The sequence below is a fragment of the Nannospalax galili genome, unplaced genomic scaffold (assembly GCF_000622305.1).
Source record: "Nannospalax galili isolate Female #2095 unplaced genomic scaffold, S.galili_v1.0 scaffold311, whole genome shotgun sequence".
NCBI classification, from domain to species: domain Eukaryota; kingdom Metazoa; phylum Chordata; class Mammalia; order Rodentia; family Spalacidae; genus Nannospalax; species Nannospalax galili.
Genome location: NW_008330298.1, coordinates 216,710 through 235,971, shown reverse-complemented (window position 1 = coordinate 235,971; position 19,262 = coordinate 216,710). Strand labels below are relative to the sequence as shown.

Genomic DNA, 19,262 nt, shown 5'->3' with positions numbered 1-19,262 from the left:
ATATATATGGTGTGTGTGTGTGTATTGCAGGCATGTATGGAAGTGCACCTGTGCTGCGCAATGCCCATGGAGGCAGAAGAGGGCGTTGGATCCCCTGGAACTGCAGTTACGGACAGTTTTTAGCTGCCACATGGGTTCTGGGAACCAAAACATGTTCTCTGCAAGAGCAGCCAATGCTGTTAACCACGGAACCATCACTCCAGCCCCAACACTTGATTTTAACTATACTGACTTACTGTTTCCCCATTCTGTGAAAAAGAAAAAGTACATCTTAAGAATGCAGAATCAAATATCATTAAAATTGAAAAATAGATAGCATAACTATTTACTAAGTAATAATCTCTCAAGAAACCTTCAGTATATTAGAAAAACTTTACAGTAATATTTACAAAATGTCATTGTAAAGCGGTTATGCATGTGTACTATACAAATAGCTAATCCTCAAAGAAATACAAACACATATCTAAACATTGATTCACATGTTTTATATTTCGTTCTTGATTAAATGAGAAAAATACTTACAACCCTACAGTGAACATGGCATGTACATTTTTCCATTTGATTAACATACAAATAAATAAAAATTTTCCCTACTCTAAAAAAATCACATTATATAGCAACCAGATGTTTTAAAAAGCAACGTCTGATTCTGGTTTCCTGGTGCCACTAATAGTAGGTATTTCATGGTCAATCTCCTTTGCAGGATCAGCCATGTCTTTATATCTGTCTCCACGATGTTTTTCCAGGTATGGACCCCAGTTAGAAGCTGGTCTACAGCAGCTTATAATTCGCTGAAATGCAAAAAGAATAAAAAAGAATTCTTGTTTTAGAATTTGTGTTCTCATCTGTAAACCAGCAAATATTGAACTACATTTTCATTTTACAATTTTAAGTTTCTTTTCTAATGACAATGAAATAATCAGAGAAAAGTAAAAAGGTGATATTCTAAATTATTTTTTTAAATCTTTAATTACTGTTAACTGTTAGTAGAATTATACTAACTGCTGAACCAAAGTAACTACTAATTTCAGAAAAAAGCTTGTAATGATGTCATTGTTGGAACCTTCATTGAATTCTCACATTCTGTTTTGGTCTTAGAAAGACAGAGAGGTAAGAATCTAACTTTCTTGGATGAGCTTGTGAATTTATTGAAATCTAAGTCTCCTGAACCTACCTTTCTATGGTTGTAGTATGAAGAATTAATTAACTTTGTCACCCTAGGCCTCCATAGAAGAAGGATAATCCAAGTGTACACAGACTGCAAGATAACTTACCAGGGTGTTCAGTTTAAATACAGAATTAATATTTTTATTATACCCAGACGTGGATTAAAAAGTACAGATTACGGATAGAAGAAGCAAATGAGCCGTTTGCCTTGTAAGATCTATGCGGATAACTCAGTCCAAATACAGAGATCATAATTAGTACATTCTACAGAAAACAATCTGGCCTTTACACACACACACATAAGTGCAATACACTAAAACAGATAATTATGATGCACGTATTAGAGGGAAGAGTGATGAGTGTTACCCCATGTAAACTCTTATCTTCCCCACATATGTAATATGCAGTTTTCTGATAAGTGCCCATATAAAATATTTAAGAGTTTAATTTGCTTACCTGAAGAATGTTTCCTTCAGCCTGAGCTATTTTTATGACAGCCATTATTGGTATCCAAATAATACAGAAAATAATCATACACCAGCCTAGAGCAACTCCCCAGTCAGGATATGGAATATTAGCATAATCAGGTCTTTGAAATTGTACCAAAGACCAGACAAAAATTGCCTGTGCAAACAAAGCATAAAAAACATTAAAGGTTAGACTTTATATTACAAGTGATTCACAATTTGATTCCATTATTTAGGAAAAAATTAACAAAAACAATTAAATAGACTCTAGTCACCAATCTGATGGTCATATGCATTTATACTGAAGGACATTTGTGTACAGACACCTGAAAGAATAAGACTCAGCATGTATGGCAGAGTGCATAGGGTTCATTGCAGGGACAGGGGGAGGCATGGATGGGGGAGGGGGTCTGGCTTTGAATGGGAAATGTATGAAATTTTAAAAGCACAATAAAAAATCTTTAAAAAATGAAATGGGGCTGGAGATATGACTCAGCAGTTAAGACCAATGGCTGCCCTTGCAGAAGCCCTTGCTTTGGTTCCCAGCACCCACATGGTGGCTAATAACCATCTGTAACTCCAGTTCCAGGGAATTCAACTCCCTCTTCTGGCATCCGTAGGTACTGCACTTTCATGAGATTCACATACACGCAGGCAAAACATTCACACACATAAAATAAAAATAAAATCTTTAAAAATAAATAAATAAACGATTCAGCAACTAAGGGACTAAAATAACTGAGTAACAGGCCAGAAAATAACATTAAATGAACCAAAATTCTATTTTTACTTTGAAGCAATTCTGCAAAATTTAATGTTTCCTCATAGCTACAAAGATATATTTATTCAGTGTATAATTCAAGAAAACACTTAATCGGGGCTGGAGAGATGGCTCAGCGGTTAAGAACACTGGTTGTTCTTGCAAAAGACCCGGGTTCAAATCCCAGCACCCACATGGCAGCTAACAACTGTCCATAACTCCAGTCCCAGGGGATCCGACAGCCTCTTCTGACCTCCTTGGGCATTGCACAACATGGGTGCACTTACCTACATGCAGGCAATACATGCATACACATAAAATAAAAATAAATTTTTTTTAAGTTTAAAAAACACTTTATCATATATAATACATAAGTAAAACAAATCTGAAATAGTATTTACTATTGAGCATTTAACATTTTTCTTCACTTAAATTTACTTTTCCATTTTAATAAATAAGTAAAAGCATAAAAGCCGGTATTAGTCAGGTATCATACTATGTTTTCATATATGTGGGTGCTGGGAACTGAACCCAGGTCCTCTAGAAGAACAGTCAGTGCTCTTAACCACTGAGCCATCACTCAAGTCCCCTATTATAAATTTTTTAATTTGTTCATTGTCTTTTTTTCTTTCCTATGCAATTACGCACCAGAATTTTGCACTCTAATCCAACTGTAGCTAGCTATTGATCCATCCCCACACTCTTTCATAGTCCAAGAGTTGTGATAATCATCATTCCACTCCCAACTTCAAGGAGATAACTTCCTTACATTCCACATCTGAGTGTATTTGTGTAGTATTTCTTTCTCTGCACCTAGCTGATTTCATTTAAGATAACATTGTCCCCTTTCATTCATGTCAAAATTGGCAAGATTTCACTTATTATACAGATGAATAGTATTGCAATGTACTTATGTACCACATTTTCTTTCTTTACTTTGTTTCTTATTTTAAGACACAGTCTCACTGTATAGCCCACGCTGGCCTTGCACTTAGTCTTTTGCCAAGTTTGGCCCTGAACTCATGTTGATTAACCTGCCTCAACCTTCTGAGTACTTGCCACACCATGGTGTGAGCCGCCATTCCTGGTTTCTGTATGATGTACCTCATTTGCTTTAGCCATTGTTCATTTGGAAGACACTTAGGTTATTTCCTACACTTAGGTCTGGAGTAAATAGTGCTGCCACGGACATTAGAGTGAAGATGTCTCTTCCACATATTGATCTCATATCTTTGAACATATATCCAGGAGAATTGTTGACAAGGGTGTAATAAAAAGAGAACCCTTACCCTCTAATTCTGGGAATGTAAGTCAGTAGTGTCATTGTGGAAAGCATCATAGAGGTTCCTCAAAACAAAATAAAAACTAAAAATATCATATCCAACAACCCAATTCCTGGGTATATAGCAAAGAATATTAAATTATGTTAGCATGGCTTCTTTCTATGCCACAAGCTAGCCAGCACATACATTAATCCAATGAGAATGCAAAAGTACACTTTAGTGGATATGTGTTTCTCTTCTTGCTTAGCAACTGTTTCTATTATTATTCATTGCAAAGGATACTACTTTCTCCCCCTCACAATTTACTGAAATTTAAACTCACATGACTGGCACATGTTTACCAAAGCACATTTCCCGCCTAGATTCTTCCTGAGCAGAAAAGAAGTTCAATATAAGTTCAAGAAATGAGGCGAAATTCAAGACTAGAAAAATTGAGTCTTGGGATATAGCTCAGTTGATAGAGTGCTTGCCTAGTATTTATGAAGCACTGAGTTCAATCCCTAGTTCAGAATAAGCCAGATATGTTGATGCATGCCAGAAATCTAAGCACTCAAGGGGTAGAGGCAGAAAGATCAGGAGTTAAAGTCCATCCTTCACTACATAGAGATTTCAAGACCAGCGACTCTCTCAAAATACGTGATGAAATCCTTTGAGGGTGTTTTGGTTTTTTTTTTTTAATTTGTTTTTGGTTTTTTGGTGGTTTTTTTTGTTTGTTTGGTTTTTTTTTGTTGTTTTTTTTTTTTTTTCTTTTCTGAGACAGTAACCACAGTTGACCTGGAAATCCCTATGTAGACCAGGTTGGCCTCAATCTCACAGAGATCCCTCTGTCTGCCTCCTGAGTGCTGAGATTACAGGCATGCACCATCATGCCTAGCTCTCTAAGTGATTTTTTTAAATGTTTTTCAAAACTCACTAGAAATATTGAGTCATTTAGGAAATGCTTTGTGTTTTTATCTCTGAAGTCTCCTATTCTTTGCCAAAAATTAAAGTATCCTTTACTGTTCAATTCATGTTCAGTCTTAGTATTGGCCCACAAACTTTGTGAGATGTCTTAGTTTGGGAGTGAAAACTGATATTACAAATCTGGCATCATAGATGGGAAGTGGCCTTATCATCTGTGCCTCTAATTAGACAACCAGAACCATTTCTTGTCAATAAAAAAGATAGAATATAAACTTCTGCAGCCACTATGTGAATGAGTTGGAGGTTTCTCAAAAAACTGGAAATAAAAGTGCCGTATGACCACCCAGCTATATCATTCTTGGATATATATCTGAAGGACTCTAAGTCAAAGTATCACACAGAAAATTGCATATCCATGTTTATATCTGCACTATTCATAATTGTTTGGAAATACAACCAGCCTAAGCATCCATCAGAAGATAAATGACTAAAGAAACTGTTGTACATGTACAGTATAGAATTTTATGAATCATAAAGAAAAATGAAATCATGACATTTGTAGGAAAATGAGTTCCATCAGAAATCATGTTAAGTGAAATAATCAGACCCAGAAAACAAATACCATGTTTTCTCTCATGTACAGAACCTATTTTAATATATGTGTTTGTGCTTATATGTGTGTGTTTTATGTTATAAAATTAAAAGGTGATTGAGAGGTCAGGGAAGAAATCTTAAGGAGAAAAAGATCTTAAGGGATGTACAAAAAAAGGATAAATGAATAAAATGTAATAAGAGAAGAAGAGGATACTAACTTGTAACAAAAAAAAAAAAAGCTATAGAGGTGGAGACATGACTCCACAGGTAAAAGACTTGCTGTTGAAGCATAAGGACAAGAGTCTAGTTTCCCAAAACCCATGGAAAAAAAGACACAAGGGCATGGCAGGCCTCCTGCCTTCCCACTGTAAGGGAGCAGAGACAGAGAACCACAGAGCAAGGCAGGTAAACAGACTAGGCAAGTAGGAAGAGGAGAACAATTGAAAAAGACGACTGATGCCAAACTCAGGCCTCCACATGCTCCTGTGCACGCGTAGGCACACACACACACACACACACACACACACACACACACACACACATGTACAAAGATACAAGGATGAAACCGAGTACATTGCATGCCAACCTAAAAATTTAATTTAAAAAGGTTACCAATCAAGCCAGGTATGATGGAACATGCCTTTAAGCCCATAACTCAAGAGGGAGATGGCTGTGAGCACGAGGCCAGCCTGGTCTACATTAGTAAGTTTCGTGTCAGCCAGGGTTACATAAATAAATATGGATTTTCTTTTTTCCTTTCTTTTTATTTTTGACTCAAACCCAAAAAGACACAGACTGTCAGTAATGTCCAACAGTGGGATGGACCCATCCACAATAATCAAGACAATTTCTCACAGACATGTCTACAGACCAACCTGATAGAAGCATTCTTCATTTGAGGTGCCTTCTTCCCAACTGACTCTACTTTGTGTCTAGTTGATAGTAAAAACTAATCAGTACAGGAACAGTAGTCCATATCCTCACTTCAGTGTCACGAAATTACACCATCATTTGATAATTACAGATACTAGTAGCCCCAAGCCCAAGATCACTGGGAAGCCTAGTACCTAGAACCACATATTTGTCATATGAGCCACTGCTGGCCGGACTGAAATCCCTGAAGCTCAGGTCCAGCTGAGCTCTCACTCTCACCTTCCATGGATTCCTGCCTCTCCAAGAGTGTTTAACATTTATGATTTTAAACCACTGAACCTGGTCTTCCAGTGCATATCTCAGTGCTGTGTTTTTTCTCCCTTTCCCCAACACACCTGGGAGATAAAGTATGGCTCAAACATAAGCTTCCTTGAGTGTATAAGTTGAGTGTTTCTGGATCATGGGTAAATCTGTCCAGCCCACAGGCTGCAAAGCTAACTGTGGCCATCAGAGATTCCTGACACACAAAGAAGGGAATCTCCCAAGAAGAAAACAACTCTATTGAACAACCGAAACTGAACTGGCCTAAGGCCAGGACAAGCCTAAATGGCAAGAAACAAAGGAGACACCAACTTCCACACCTCCATTTAGCAGACTCCAGAAAAAGAAAAGCAGAAAATAGCTGTTCTAATACCTCATGATTTTTTGGTAAATATAAATTTATAAATGGAGTTTTATTGAGCTGGAAAGAATAATATAATTATGTCATTTGCAAGAAAATGGGTAGAACTGGTAGTCATTAACCTAAGCAAAATAAGGTAGACCAAGAAAGACAAACATCACACGTTTTCACTCATGTGGAATCAAGATAAGCTATGTATTTAAGAATGGAAACTAGTTCAGAGTAGAAAGGGAACTAAAGAGAAGAAAAAGGGAAAAGAGAGGGTAATGGAAAGAAGAAAGAAGGACACCTCATTTTCTCACATATATGAAAATATGTATTTATACATATTATACAACATGAACGCAAAAGGAGGACTGCTTGAAAGGAGAAGGGGAATGAGCCACAATGGAAAGAAGCCAAGAGGTAAAGATAAGGAGAGTAGAATAAGACACCTGTATGAATGAAATCCAATGTTATGTATACTAACTATTAAGAAAATTGAAAAGTGAAACAAACCAAAGGAAATCCTTCAAGTGATGTAGTAGTTTCTAGATTTAGTTGTCTTTGTTTACTAAAATAAGTTGAATATAACTATATTTATAAATAGATTTGTATCACTTTAGAATTAGATAGAATTACATTAATTTAAATATAGTAACAAATATTATCAAGTACCACAGTCATATTTAATTAAAAGAGTAGAAGGCAGCAATGCCTAATATGCATGACTTTATACAAAAATGAAAGTGTATCATTTAATCTTTAATACTTCTCATTTTTAGATAAATCTTGTTGTTCCAACCTATGTAATAAATGAGTGGTAGTACTTGGCCTGGTGGCCTAGGCCTATAATCCCAGCTATGGGGAACACTGAGGCAAGAAGAACACAAACTCAAGACTTGCCCAAACTACACAGTGACGTCAAGGACAGCCTGGGCAATTCAGCAAGACACTGTCTGAAGAAACAAAAAAAGTGAACTTTAAAAGGCTGGGGGATACAACTCAGTGGTAGACTGCTTCCTTAGCTAATGAAAGATCTAAGCTAAATAGCCAGAATAACCAAAAAAGAAATTATTGTTTAAGAATCCTAGTTAGATCTTATAAGTTGACAAGATGCCTATTTCATTACACAGACATTTCAAGTAAGGATAATAACACTTAGTGGCAATTTCAAAAATATTAGAAAGACCATGGAGCATGGATATTTAGATTCATCAAATCTAGTCTTTTTTAATATTTTGTTTATTATTTTTACTTTGTGTGTATGCCTGTATTGCCTGCATGTAGGTAAGTGCACCTGTGTCATGCAATGCCGGCAGAGGCCAGAAGAGGCTATTGGATCCCCTGGAACTGGATTGCAGACAGTTGTTACCTGCCATGTGGGTGCTGGGATTTGAACCCAGGTCTTCTGCAAGAACAGCCAGTGTTCTTAACAGCTGAGCCATCTCTCCAGCCCCCAAATCTAGTCTTATTTAATGCTAAAAAGTGATATCATAATGCTAAAACACAAAACATAATATCATTAAAAATTATATCTCAGAAGTAAAGCAAATCAAACTATTTCATGATGCATTCTAGGAAAGCCTTTGAATTCCATGAAAACAAAAACATGCCTCCAAGTATTTGTTACTCTCATTCATATGATTGACTCTATTATTTTAGCACTCAGGAACTTACTTTATTAGACAGTTATTTAAAGATCTCAGGTCTATGTCTCATGTCTATTCAAGAAGTCAGCCTTTGCTTTACCTTGGCTCCTAAATAGTACCAATTATCGAATTTATTGATATAAGCCATTGCCTATATTGATGTAGGAGAGTTTTCTTTTAATACTTTCTGATAATAAACACATCCCAGATAAACTAGAAACATACACATGAATATCTGAATTTCTTTTAGAAAAGAATTCTTTGAATGCATCATGTGGACCTTGTTTTTTTTGTACTTTATTCACCTAGTAGATAGGTTAAGACATTATTCAACATATATTTGAAATAATGAAAAAATTCATGCTCTACATTTGTTTATACAACTGATACTTTTTATCCTTTTGTTAACTTTTAAGTTACTGATACCTTTTAAGTCTATAGGAAGGCCTTTATTTTCTCACATGGATAGTGTTTAAACCCATGGCCTCAAAATTAATACTGCAAATACATTTTAATTCAGGCAGAGTGGAGGCACCAACCATAAATACTACAGAACTTGATAACCATTCATTCCCAACATTATTTACTTATCGTGTCTAACATGAATTGTTCTCTAATATCCTTATGAATATTTAAAGGTATATATTATATTACTGATATTGAATTCATGGTGTATTATTACTTACAGACAACAGAATAGGTGTGATGACAAACCAGCAAGCTCTCCACCAGAGCCAGAAGATCCACCTCTTAGCTCCAATCATCATTTCTATATCTTCAATGAATCTATTCCCTCCTAAAGAAAACAGTTTCAAATTATGAGCACTTTCTCATAACTTCCTCAAATAATTAATCACCCAAATTATCCTTCTACATTTAATCATTCTGCTAAACCAACAATAAAGAATACACCTGAAATTTTATTTCATTTACAGTAAATTTTTGTTCAGTATATCACATTTTATTATTATACTTGTGATCACTAATAGTATGACTATATAATTTTAATAAAAATTACCCTGTTACAGTAAAACTTACAAACAATTCTACAGTCACTATTTACCATAAATCCAGATGACTCCTACAATTTCCAGTATAGCTACAATCAAAATGCCCCATCCAGCGCAGAAGTGATCAATCAGATGGACCCAGTAAATTCCAGCCTACAAAAAAACACCAATTTCTTCTAAGTGTATTTTAATTATTAATATTTTTACAAAGTGTTCAAACAGAATATATTATGTGACCAGTGTTAATATACAAAAAGCATGTTTAAATATAAGCTCAAATGCTATTATTTCAAAATTATCTCAAAATAAAAGGGTCATTGCACAACAGGGAGTGGAAAGATTGTAAAAGCCAGAGAAGGTAGATGACTACAGGGAAACAGAGTTTTCCAGACAGCTGGGAAGTTACTCATATGAGCTCACAGCAATGATGAAAGCATTTACAAGTCTCACATAAGCTCAAGCTACTCAAAATCTCAACATGGACCTGGGGGGGGTAGGTGAGAAACCCAAACTCTACTTGAGGAACTACTGACAACTGATGGCTACTGGGAAGGAGAGTCAATCTCATTTAAGGGTGAGACTCTTGGTAGGTTAACCAGGCTCCAGTGGATGAATCCACACTGAAGGGCATTTGGAAATACAAATTTGACCTGATAGGCATATTATGCATAGATATAGATAGATGATAATAGATAGATAGATAGATAGATAGATAGATAGATAGATGATATATAGATGATAGAGAGATGGTAGATAGATACAAAGATATATACATAGATAGATAGATAGATAGATAGATAGATAGATAAGATATAGATAGAATAGGGTTGGTGGGTAAGAGTAGGAGTGCAGATGGAGAAGGGGATCTAAATTCAATCAAAATATTTTTATGAAGTTTGTGAAAACTCAATTAAAAAGAAATCACACATGAAAAGAAAAGCATACACAATTCATTTTAGTAAATAAGACAGATTTAAATCTCTTTAAAATTTTTTATCTTATGCTATACTATACTATACTATACTATACTATACTGAGTCACTGGGAAAATATAAGCATTTAGAATAGCTGCATATACAAATGGAATATAGTAATCTATATGCTCTGTAGTAGTCACCAAGAACTTATAGTGTATGCTTAAATTCTCTAACCCTTTTCCTTATTTGTAAAACTGTCATTATTAGACTGCCACAAAATATGTGTACTAACAAAATTATTATGAAAAATGGCCAAAATTTTTAAAACCCCATCCAAGTAGACCTTGGATCTGCCACTAAACAACCCCCCTTAAGCCTTAGTATATTTATTTGGGTTTTAAAGTATATTCGTGCTAATATTTGTCTACAAAAGTTAAAAGCTGTACAATACCTGAGTCACACAGACGAGACCAAGGAGAAACAAAATCAAGCAGCAACCCAAAGTTATAGGAATCCTCATTTTTTTCATTGCTTTGGGAAATAAATCTTGAATAGTTGTTGTAATTGTTTCTAAGGAAGGGGAAATTGCATGTTACATTTCAAATGAGTAAGACTAATCTCAGAATATAACTTGTATTAATCACATTTACACATACATGCTAGGATGATGCACTGAGCACTACTTATTTTTAATAAAGCCCAAAAGATTCTTTCTCTTAGTTATCACATGTTGACAAAAATCAAATGCAGCACAATTTGCTCTTTTAAGTTTATTCTATACTATTTTCATTAATATCAACTATAAAGGGAGTCAAGTAGGAGAGGGCAGTAGAGGAGAGGGATGTGTAAGAACAATATTCTAATGCTACATATGCATGGAAATGCCACAGTGAAACCCATCACAGTGTATGCTGATTTAATCAAAAAAAGACCTTAAGGAAGTTTGAAAGTGAGTAGGCATTATAAACAGGATAATACCCTTTTGAATTTTCAAATTTGTGGCTCATTCTATACTGTGAGATTATTATACCATTATTAATTTAATACTGAATGTCCAAGTCTTCTAAAATACAATAAAATAAGAGACTAGAGAGATGGCTCAGCGGTTAAGTGTGAGTAGTGCTTTTGTAGAGGGCCTGAGTTTTATTCCCAGTACCCATGTTGGGTGACAAACAACTGCCTGAAACTCCATTTCTGGGAGCTCCAAGACCCTTTTTTGGACTCCAAGGGCATCTGCACCAACCTATACATACTGACACAGGAACATTCATATACAATATAATTATAAAAAATAAAAATAAATCTAAAATTTTGGGGCTGGAGAGATGACTCAGTGGGTAAGAGTACTCACTGCTCTTGCAGAGGACCCAAGTTTGATTCCTAGAACCTACATAGTATCTTACAACAGTTTGTAGCTCCAGTTCCAGGGAATCAGGTGCCCTCTTCTGGCCTTCTTAGGCACCAGGCACACACATGGTGCATACACATATATGCAGGTAAACACTCATACACATAAAATTAAAATAAATAAACCTTTATTAATGTGTTAAAATAGCTTTCAAAAATGTGCTTAAATAGCATTTTTTAAATGCTGCATTTTACTGTGATTTTTAGTAAAAAAAAACACATTTGTTGAAATATGCTACTACTGATATAACTGTGAATAAATCAATAAAGTAGCAGGTCTCTGGGGGCTGAAGTGATTTGAACAAGGATTATAAGGAAGAAAGGATTCTAATAGGACTTATATCTGGTGAATATTTAAATAAATGACATAGAGATAAAAACATTTTAGATTTAAAAAATAAATATGGGGTTGAGGTTTTAGCTTAGTGGTAGCACACTTGCCTAACAAATGCAAGTCTCTGGGTTTAGTCGCCAGCAGGAGGGGGAGGGGGAGAAGAAGAAGAGGGCAATGAAAAGAAGGGAAGGAAGGAAGGAAGGGAAGAGAAGGAAGAAGGAAGGAAGGAAAGGGAGAGAAGGAAGAAGGAAGGAAGGAAAGGGAGGAAGGAAGGAAGGAAGGAAGGAAGGAAGGAAGGAAGGAAGGAAGGAAAGAAAGAAGGAAGGAGGAGGGAGGAAAAGAGGGAGAGAAGGAGGGAAGAATGGAGGAAAAGTGCCTTCTGGTCATGACAAGACCACTTTATTCATGAACTCACAGCAGCTGCTGTTGCCTGCATAAGAACTGTACAAGATCAACAACATTACCCATGGAGGATGGAGGGATTCAGTACCTCCCACCCCTAACTGAGGAGGTATTGACAACTGATGACTTCTGGGTGAGAGAAGAAATCTTTTTTAATGTGGTAAAATAGCTTTTTAAAATGTGCTTAAATAGCATTTTTTAAATGCTGCATTTTACTGCGATTTAAGGGCATTATCTGTGAGATTATTATACCCTTATTAATTTAATACTGAATGTCCCAGTCTTCTAAAATACAATAAAATAAGAGACTAGAGAGATGGCTCAGTGGTTAAGTGTGAGTAGTGCTTTTGTAGAGGACCTGAGTTTTATTCCCAGTACCCATGTTGGGTGACCAACAACTGCCTGAAACTCCATTTCTGGGAGCTCCAAGACCCTTTTTGGACTCCAAGGGCATGTGCACCAACCTATACATACTGACACAGGAACATTCATATACAATATAATTATAAAAAATAAAAATAAATCTAAAATTTTGGGGCTGGAGAGATTAAAGGCATGCACCACCACGCCTGGCCTTATGTGAATTATTTTGAACTTAAAAATATTAAATAGAGGGGCTGGAGAGATGGCTCAGCAGCTAAGAACACTGGTTGTTCTTGGAGAAGACCGGGGTTCGAATCCCAGCACCCACATGGCAGCTAACAACTGTCTGTAACTCCAGTTCCAGGGAATCTGACAGCCTCTTCTGTCCTCCGAGGGCATTGCATGATACGGGTGGTGCATGCCTTTAATCCCAACATTCAAGAGGCATGGGCAGGCAGATTTCTGTGAGATTGAGGCCAACCTGGTCTACATAGTGAGTTCCAAGCCAGCTGGGGTTACAGGGGGAACCTGTCTCAAAAAACTTCATGAAGATCATTGTGCAAGTAACAGCTAAAAGAAGGCAATGGGGTAATGAAACAGGATCTTTTCAAGTAAAGGAAATAGGAATGAATTTGGACAGTTATTTAACACTGTGGGTATTACTTACCAATTGAAGCAAATTGAGAGTCGAGACCCAATGTTAAAAGCATGAAGAAAAATAATATGGACCAAAATGGACCGCCAGGAAGTTGGGCTAGAGCCTCTGGATAAGCAATGAATGCCAAATCGAAACCTAAGAAAAAAAATAATGTATGGTACTTTAAATTTATCGCCAAGAAAATTCTTGTATTTGGACATTTTCAAAGTAATATACCAAAAAAACTCATTTTGATTTAGCAAAGCAATCTTTGACATACAGTTTTTACCAATTACCTTATTTTCACTTTTTAAAATGTTTAACTCAAGGGCCAACAAGATAGATTTGTGTGCATAAGCATTTGCCATGCAAGCCTTATAACCTGAGCTCAATTTCCAGAACCCACATTGGAAGGAGAGAACAGACTCCTGAAAGTTGTCTCCTGAGCTCCACATAAGCACTGTGGTATTTCACATACATGCACTCTCACACACAATAATAATAAATAAAATATGTATAATGTTTGAGTTATTATGCTAATATGATATACTAATGTCGATATGTAACATGAATTAAGCCACTAATACAAATTTCAATAAGGAAAACTTCTTACCGAAGAATTTTAAATACACTTTAATAGTTTTATTTAATCTGTGTGTGTGCATATGTGTGTGTGTGTGTGTGTGTGTGTGTGTGTTAGTGTGACTTGCTAATGCCACGGTATGCATGTGGAGATCAGAGGACAACCTTAGGTACTGGTCTTTGCCTTCCACATTTTTAATATATGGAGTCTTTGTTGTTTTTGTTTCATATGACAGGCTAGTTGGCCCATGAGCTTACAAGGATTCTCCTGTTTCTGTCTCCCATCTCTCCATAGAAGTGCTGGGATTACAGACACTATCACTATGCCTCAACTTTTATTATGTTGGGTTTCAGAGATTTGAACTTAGGTCCTCATGCTTTGTCAAGAAGGGCTTTTATCTGAGTTATGTCTCTCAAGCCCTTAACCTCTTTTATATTCTAAGATGGACATAAAGTGCAGTGGTGCACACCTGTAATCTCAGCACCTGAAACTTGGGAGCAAGAGGATCCAGGTCAAGGTCATCCTCTGAAATGCACTGAGTATGAGGGTAGCCTGGGCTGCATGAAATTCCTATCTCAAACAACAACTAAAATTCCAAGAACTTAAATTAGTTTACTTTAGGTGAGGATTTCTAAAAATTAAAACTGAGCTATCTAGAAAGATGGTCACTCAAAATCATTATGAGTAATACTATTTTAACAAGTTTATGGATACCTTCAGATTTGTATGTAATAAAATCAGGAGTCAAATCTCATTTTTGATTTGATGTTACCTCTAGAGATGCTTTGTATTTTGTTACAATTTTATTGTGTGATCCTCAGCTTTAAGGACTTTCAATTTCCCTAATTTCCCAGAACACTGACATAGAAGTCATAACATGGGCTTCTAAACTAGGCTTTGTCACATTCTAAACGTCTGTGCTTGTGCAAGGCATGAATGGCATTTTTTGTGCCATTTTCATTAATCTTATGAAGAGATGATCCTTAAATGATCTCCAAAGTTCCTTCTAGCCCTGACATTGTATTATGATTTATCAGTATTTCTTTTAAATGATACTAAGCATAATAAAATTTTAATAAGGAATTTCTACTAAAGAATCCTAAGATTTTTTTCTAAGAATCATTTTTAATGAGTTAAATTTTATTTCCAATATCTATCAAGCAACATGTAATATACATATGAATTTACAGAAACTGAGAGGCAACTCTATTCAATCACAAGGTCATACTCTGGCCATTTTGATCTTTAGAGAATTTGTTGATTCACTCACTATCTGTAGAACTTCTATTTTGCCTAGCACTATGCAAAGTCAGGGTTCTGGAACCCTGTAAATATGATGGGCATTTCTCAGCATTTTTGGTCTAATCTTTGGCCACTTATTAGGCATCTCTAGCTAATTTCTTTAAAGTTAGGAAGTTCGTTAACCATATTCCTTGAAAGCTAGACAGAGTTTATGCAGTCAGAGTCAGTTGAATCTCTGTATTATATAGATAGGATTCAAAGTTCAGATCCAAACAAGGCATGATGGAGCACACTTAAATTCTTGAACTTGGCAGGCAGAGACAGATGGATCTCTTTGAGTTCCAGGCCAGCCAGAGTTACATAGTGAGACCCTACCTCAAAAAAAAGTGTTGAGAGTCAGACTTGGTGGCCCCCACCTTTAACCCCTGCAATTGGAAAGCAGAGGCAGGCAGGCAAATCTCTGTGAGATCGAGCCAGCCTGGTCTCCATAACGAGTTCCAGGTCAACTGTGGCTACAGGGTGACCCTCTCTCAAAAAGACCAAAAAAACAAGTTAAAAGTTCAGACCCAATACTATAATTGTACATGAAGAAATTTGGACATAATTGCCTATCTCTGTTCTATCTCCCATAATTCATGGAACATGCTTAGCATAATACCTGAATTTTGTGATTGTTTAGTGAGTGAGTGAGTGGTTCACATTAAGGAATAAACAAAATACAGCAAAATAGTCTCCTTTTTGTGACAGGTTGCCACTTAACCCCAGATGACCTTGATCTCTTTATGTAGTTAAAGCTGGTCTTAAACATCTAGTCCTCCTGTCTTCACCTCTCCATTTCTGGGATTACAGGCATATGCCATCACACCTAGCTTCTAAGGAAGCCCAGGATTTTGTGTATGTTAGGTAAGTGCCAAGCTACATTCTCAACATTATGTCTTCTTAAAAAGTGATCCCTAAAATACTCTTACGTAGATTATTTAGGGATGCTTTACTAAAATGAAGTATGTCAAGAGATATAAAAAATATAATAATTCTAATCATGAATATAAATTGCTGCAAACTGCATCTGCATTACATAAGTGACATATTCAGTTAACTAAACTTATAACATAATATACCTGATTTTACAACTTGAGAGACTTCCTGTCCAGATATATGAGCCATGTGTCCCAATATAGAAAAAATAGCAAATCCAGCAAACACACTAGTGAGGCAGTTTGTCAAACAGACTACAATGGCATCCGAGTAGCAATTGTTATTGAACTTATTGTAAGATGATAGAGCAACTAAGCCACCCCAAGCCACTGAAAGGGAATAAAATATCTGTGTGGCAGCATCTTTCCAAACCTGTAAAGAGAAAAGTAAATATTTTAAAATGTATGTGCTAAAAAATAAATAAAATATATGTGCTTAATTTTAATTCACATACCATATTTCACAGATAAATATGAATATATTTTATAGCACAATGAGATAAGCACCCAAGTGTTCACAATCTAGACTAAGAAAAAATGGCAAGAGTCTTCTAACGTTTGTTTCCATGTCTTCCTTTCATAATCCAGTAGTAACTATGATCTTGATTTTGCTATCTATCCTTTCATTTTTCTTCTTTACATTTAGTTTGTATGCTTGCAGAAAAATATTATCATGCTGTATGCAAATATATACAACTTGCCTTTTCAGTTCAGCATTATGGTGTCTAATAATTATCAAGTAGAGTCACATAAAATCTCAAGTTTATGTAATTTATAATTTAGTAATTTAAAGCTTAAAGAAGAAGCAAAATCATGTAGTTTAATTATAAATATGTCATTATTATATGAAATCCAGAAAATTCAACAAAATATTTTTTTAAAAGAAATTCTTTGGATATAATATTACCCAAAAGGAAAAAATTTAATTGTCCAACTTCCCAATCACAAGGCTCATGTATATTTGGATTTACCAGAAAAATTCACAATTAAGTAAGTATCTGACTTGCAAGTATTTGCAAAAGAAAAACATCGTTGGTTGGGAGTTAGCATGTGGTTCATGCAAAAGTCATAAGCAAATTAAAACTATCCATTTTGGTTAGTACTACTTGCATGGCAGGCAAAATTAGCACAGTTTTTCCTTATTTTAAATAAGATTTTAAGTAAGCTTAAAATGTATCCTAAATGTGGTATGAATACTTTAAGAAGTGTAAACATCCTTGTACTATATCAACAAGAGCCTGGATGCTAAGGGCAAACTCATGGTTAATGCTCTGTGCGGTTAAAATTGTAAAACATTTTATATGTCCATGACACACAGCCATCTGGAGATAGATTACATTTAAAGGGGGTTATTTAGAATCAGAGACATGGCTCAGTGAGTAAGGGCACTTGCTGCCAACCCTAACAACCTGAGTTCAATCCCTAGATTTAACACGATGGAAGGAGAGAACTGCCTTCTGAAAACTGTACTCTGACCTCCAGATGTGCTCCATGTTGTAGGCGTGTTCATACACACACAATAAATTGATGTTTATAAATGAGGATTATTTGATTCATATTCATTACATGTGTTTCTGTTGTGATAAAAGTAAGACTTTTATTTCTAGACTACTTAATCCATGTCATTTGTGTTGTAGCTCTGTAATCCACTGGGCAAAATTTGATCTTATTTCTGGAATATTAGCAATTGAAGGTAACCAAAATGCATATTATTAGATCAAACTTTCTATTATAATCTTTAAAACTACTACAAAATTAGCCAATGAGTCCCATAATCTTAGTCATCAATTTGCAGATGTAAATACATGAATTCTCAAAATAATAAACTCTAAAACCTATTGATCACTTACACTCAGTCACATTAATACAAACATTTTTCAGATTCCATTACTAAATTAATCTTATTTCCAATTAGAGTATTAGTCTCATTTTTTTGGAAGAGGATTAACTTAAATTTATTAATGCCAAGGGGAAGGTAACAGCTCCTGACCCTCCAGCTGTATATCCACAGTTTGGCCAGGAACAGGCTCTGCCAGAGGCTAGGGCCAGTGCTACATAGTCTGTGGTTAATGAAGGTGTCTGAGGGAGGGGTGAGCACACCAGCTGCTCTAGGCTCCTTTCCTTCCCCAGAAATGAGGAAGTGGTCATTTATTATTTTTAGGAGTCCCCCTCCCCACCCAAACCTCTTAAAAATCAGGGGCAATCAGGTACAAGTTCTTTCTTTTCCTTTTCACCCTCTGGAGTCCTGGGTTTCCCCATATTGTTCCCTGCCCCCTCCCCAATTCCACAGTCCAAGGGCCAGGGTACATATTTTAATCACACATCATATTTGCCAGAAACTCTAAAAGTTTGACTGCATATTATTTTGTAAGCTACTATATTACAACACTTATCTGGAACAAGAATTTGATACTTGATTTTAAGGTGTAACTTCTCAATCAATTTTAAATGCAGATTGAGACTTACCTCAGCTTCCCTAAGTTTTGTAAAATTTGACTGTGTTCCAATATAGTAGGAAATGCCTTTTGATGCACCCTCCAATGTTGCACCTCGTATTAACAGAATGAGGAGTACCACATAGGGAAAAAGAGCTGTAAAATATACCACCTACCAAATAGAAAAACCAAAAGTTAATGCCATTTTTAAACCATAGTCAGTTGAAGTTATTTAAAGAAATTTTTGGAGGTTGCATAAGGAAGTCCAATGATATCAATACCAAAGTTAACATAATTTCCTATTTCTGTTCTCATCATTCCTAAATGATCAATTTTCAAAAATGCTTTGTGTAGAACAGTATTTCTAAGGCTCATGCTGTAGATAAACAATACGTTAACCATGATCACTTAGGATATGGATAGCATACTGTCTTAAATACATACTTATAAATGTCTAGTGGCTGTTGGGAGGCAGAAAATCAGTCTCTTTCTAGAATGGGATTCTTGGTTGATTAGCCAGGTTCCAGTGGATAGGCCCACATTGAAGGGCATTTGGGGGCACAAATTAGATGCTATAGGAGAATATATATATGTATAT

General features: G+C 35.7%; 1 protein-coding gene across 1 annotated transcript in view; it reads right to left on the bottom strand.

Moving 5' to 3' along the window:
• Positions 1-207: 207 nt before the first annotated feature.
• Positions 208-19,262, bottom strand: part of Slc6a14 (solute carrier family 6 member 14) — a 32,190-nt gene continuing 13,135 nt past the window's right edge. The window contains exons 7-14 of the mRNA XM_008843794.2: positions 18,696-18,836; positions 16,374-16,602; positions 13,461-13,586; positions 10,739-10,857; positions 9,424-9,523; positions 9,047-9,156; positions 1,624-1,791; positions 208-791 (exon numbers count right to left, since the gene is read on the bottom strand). Coding sequence (XP_008842016.1) covers positions 630-791; positions 1,624-1,791; positions 9,047-9,156; positions 9,424-9,523; positions 10,739-10,857; positions 13,461-13,586; positions 16,374-16,602; positions 18,696-18,836 — 1,155 coding nt within the window. The 3' untranslated portion in view covers positions 208-629. The remainder of the gene's footprint in view (positions 792-1,623; positions 1,792-9,046; positions 9,157-9,423; positions 9,524-10,738; positions 10,858-13,460; positions 13,587-16,373; positions 16,603-18,695; positions 18,837-19,262) is intronic.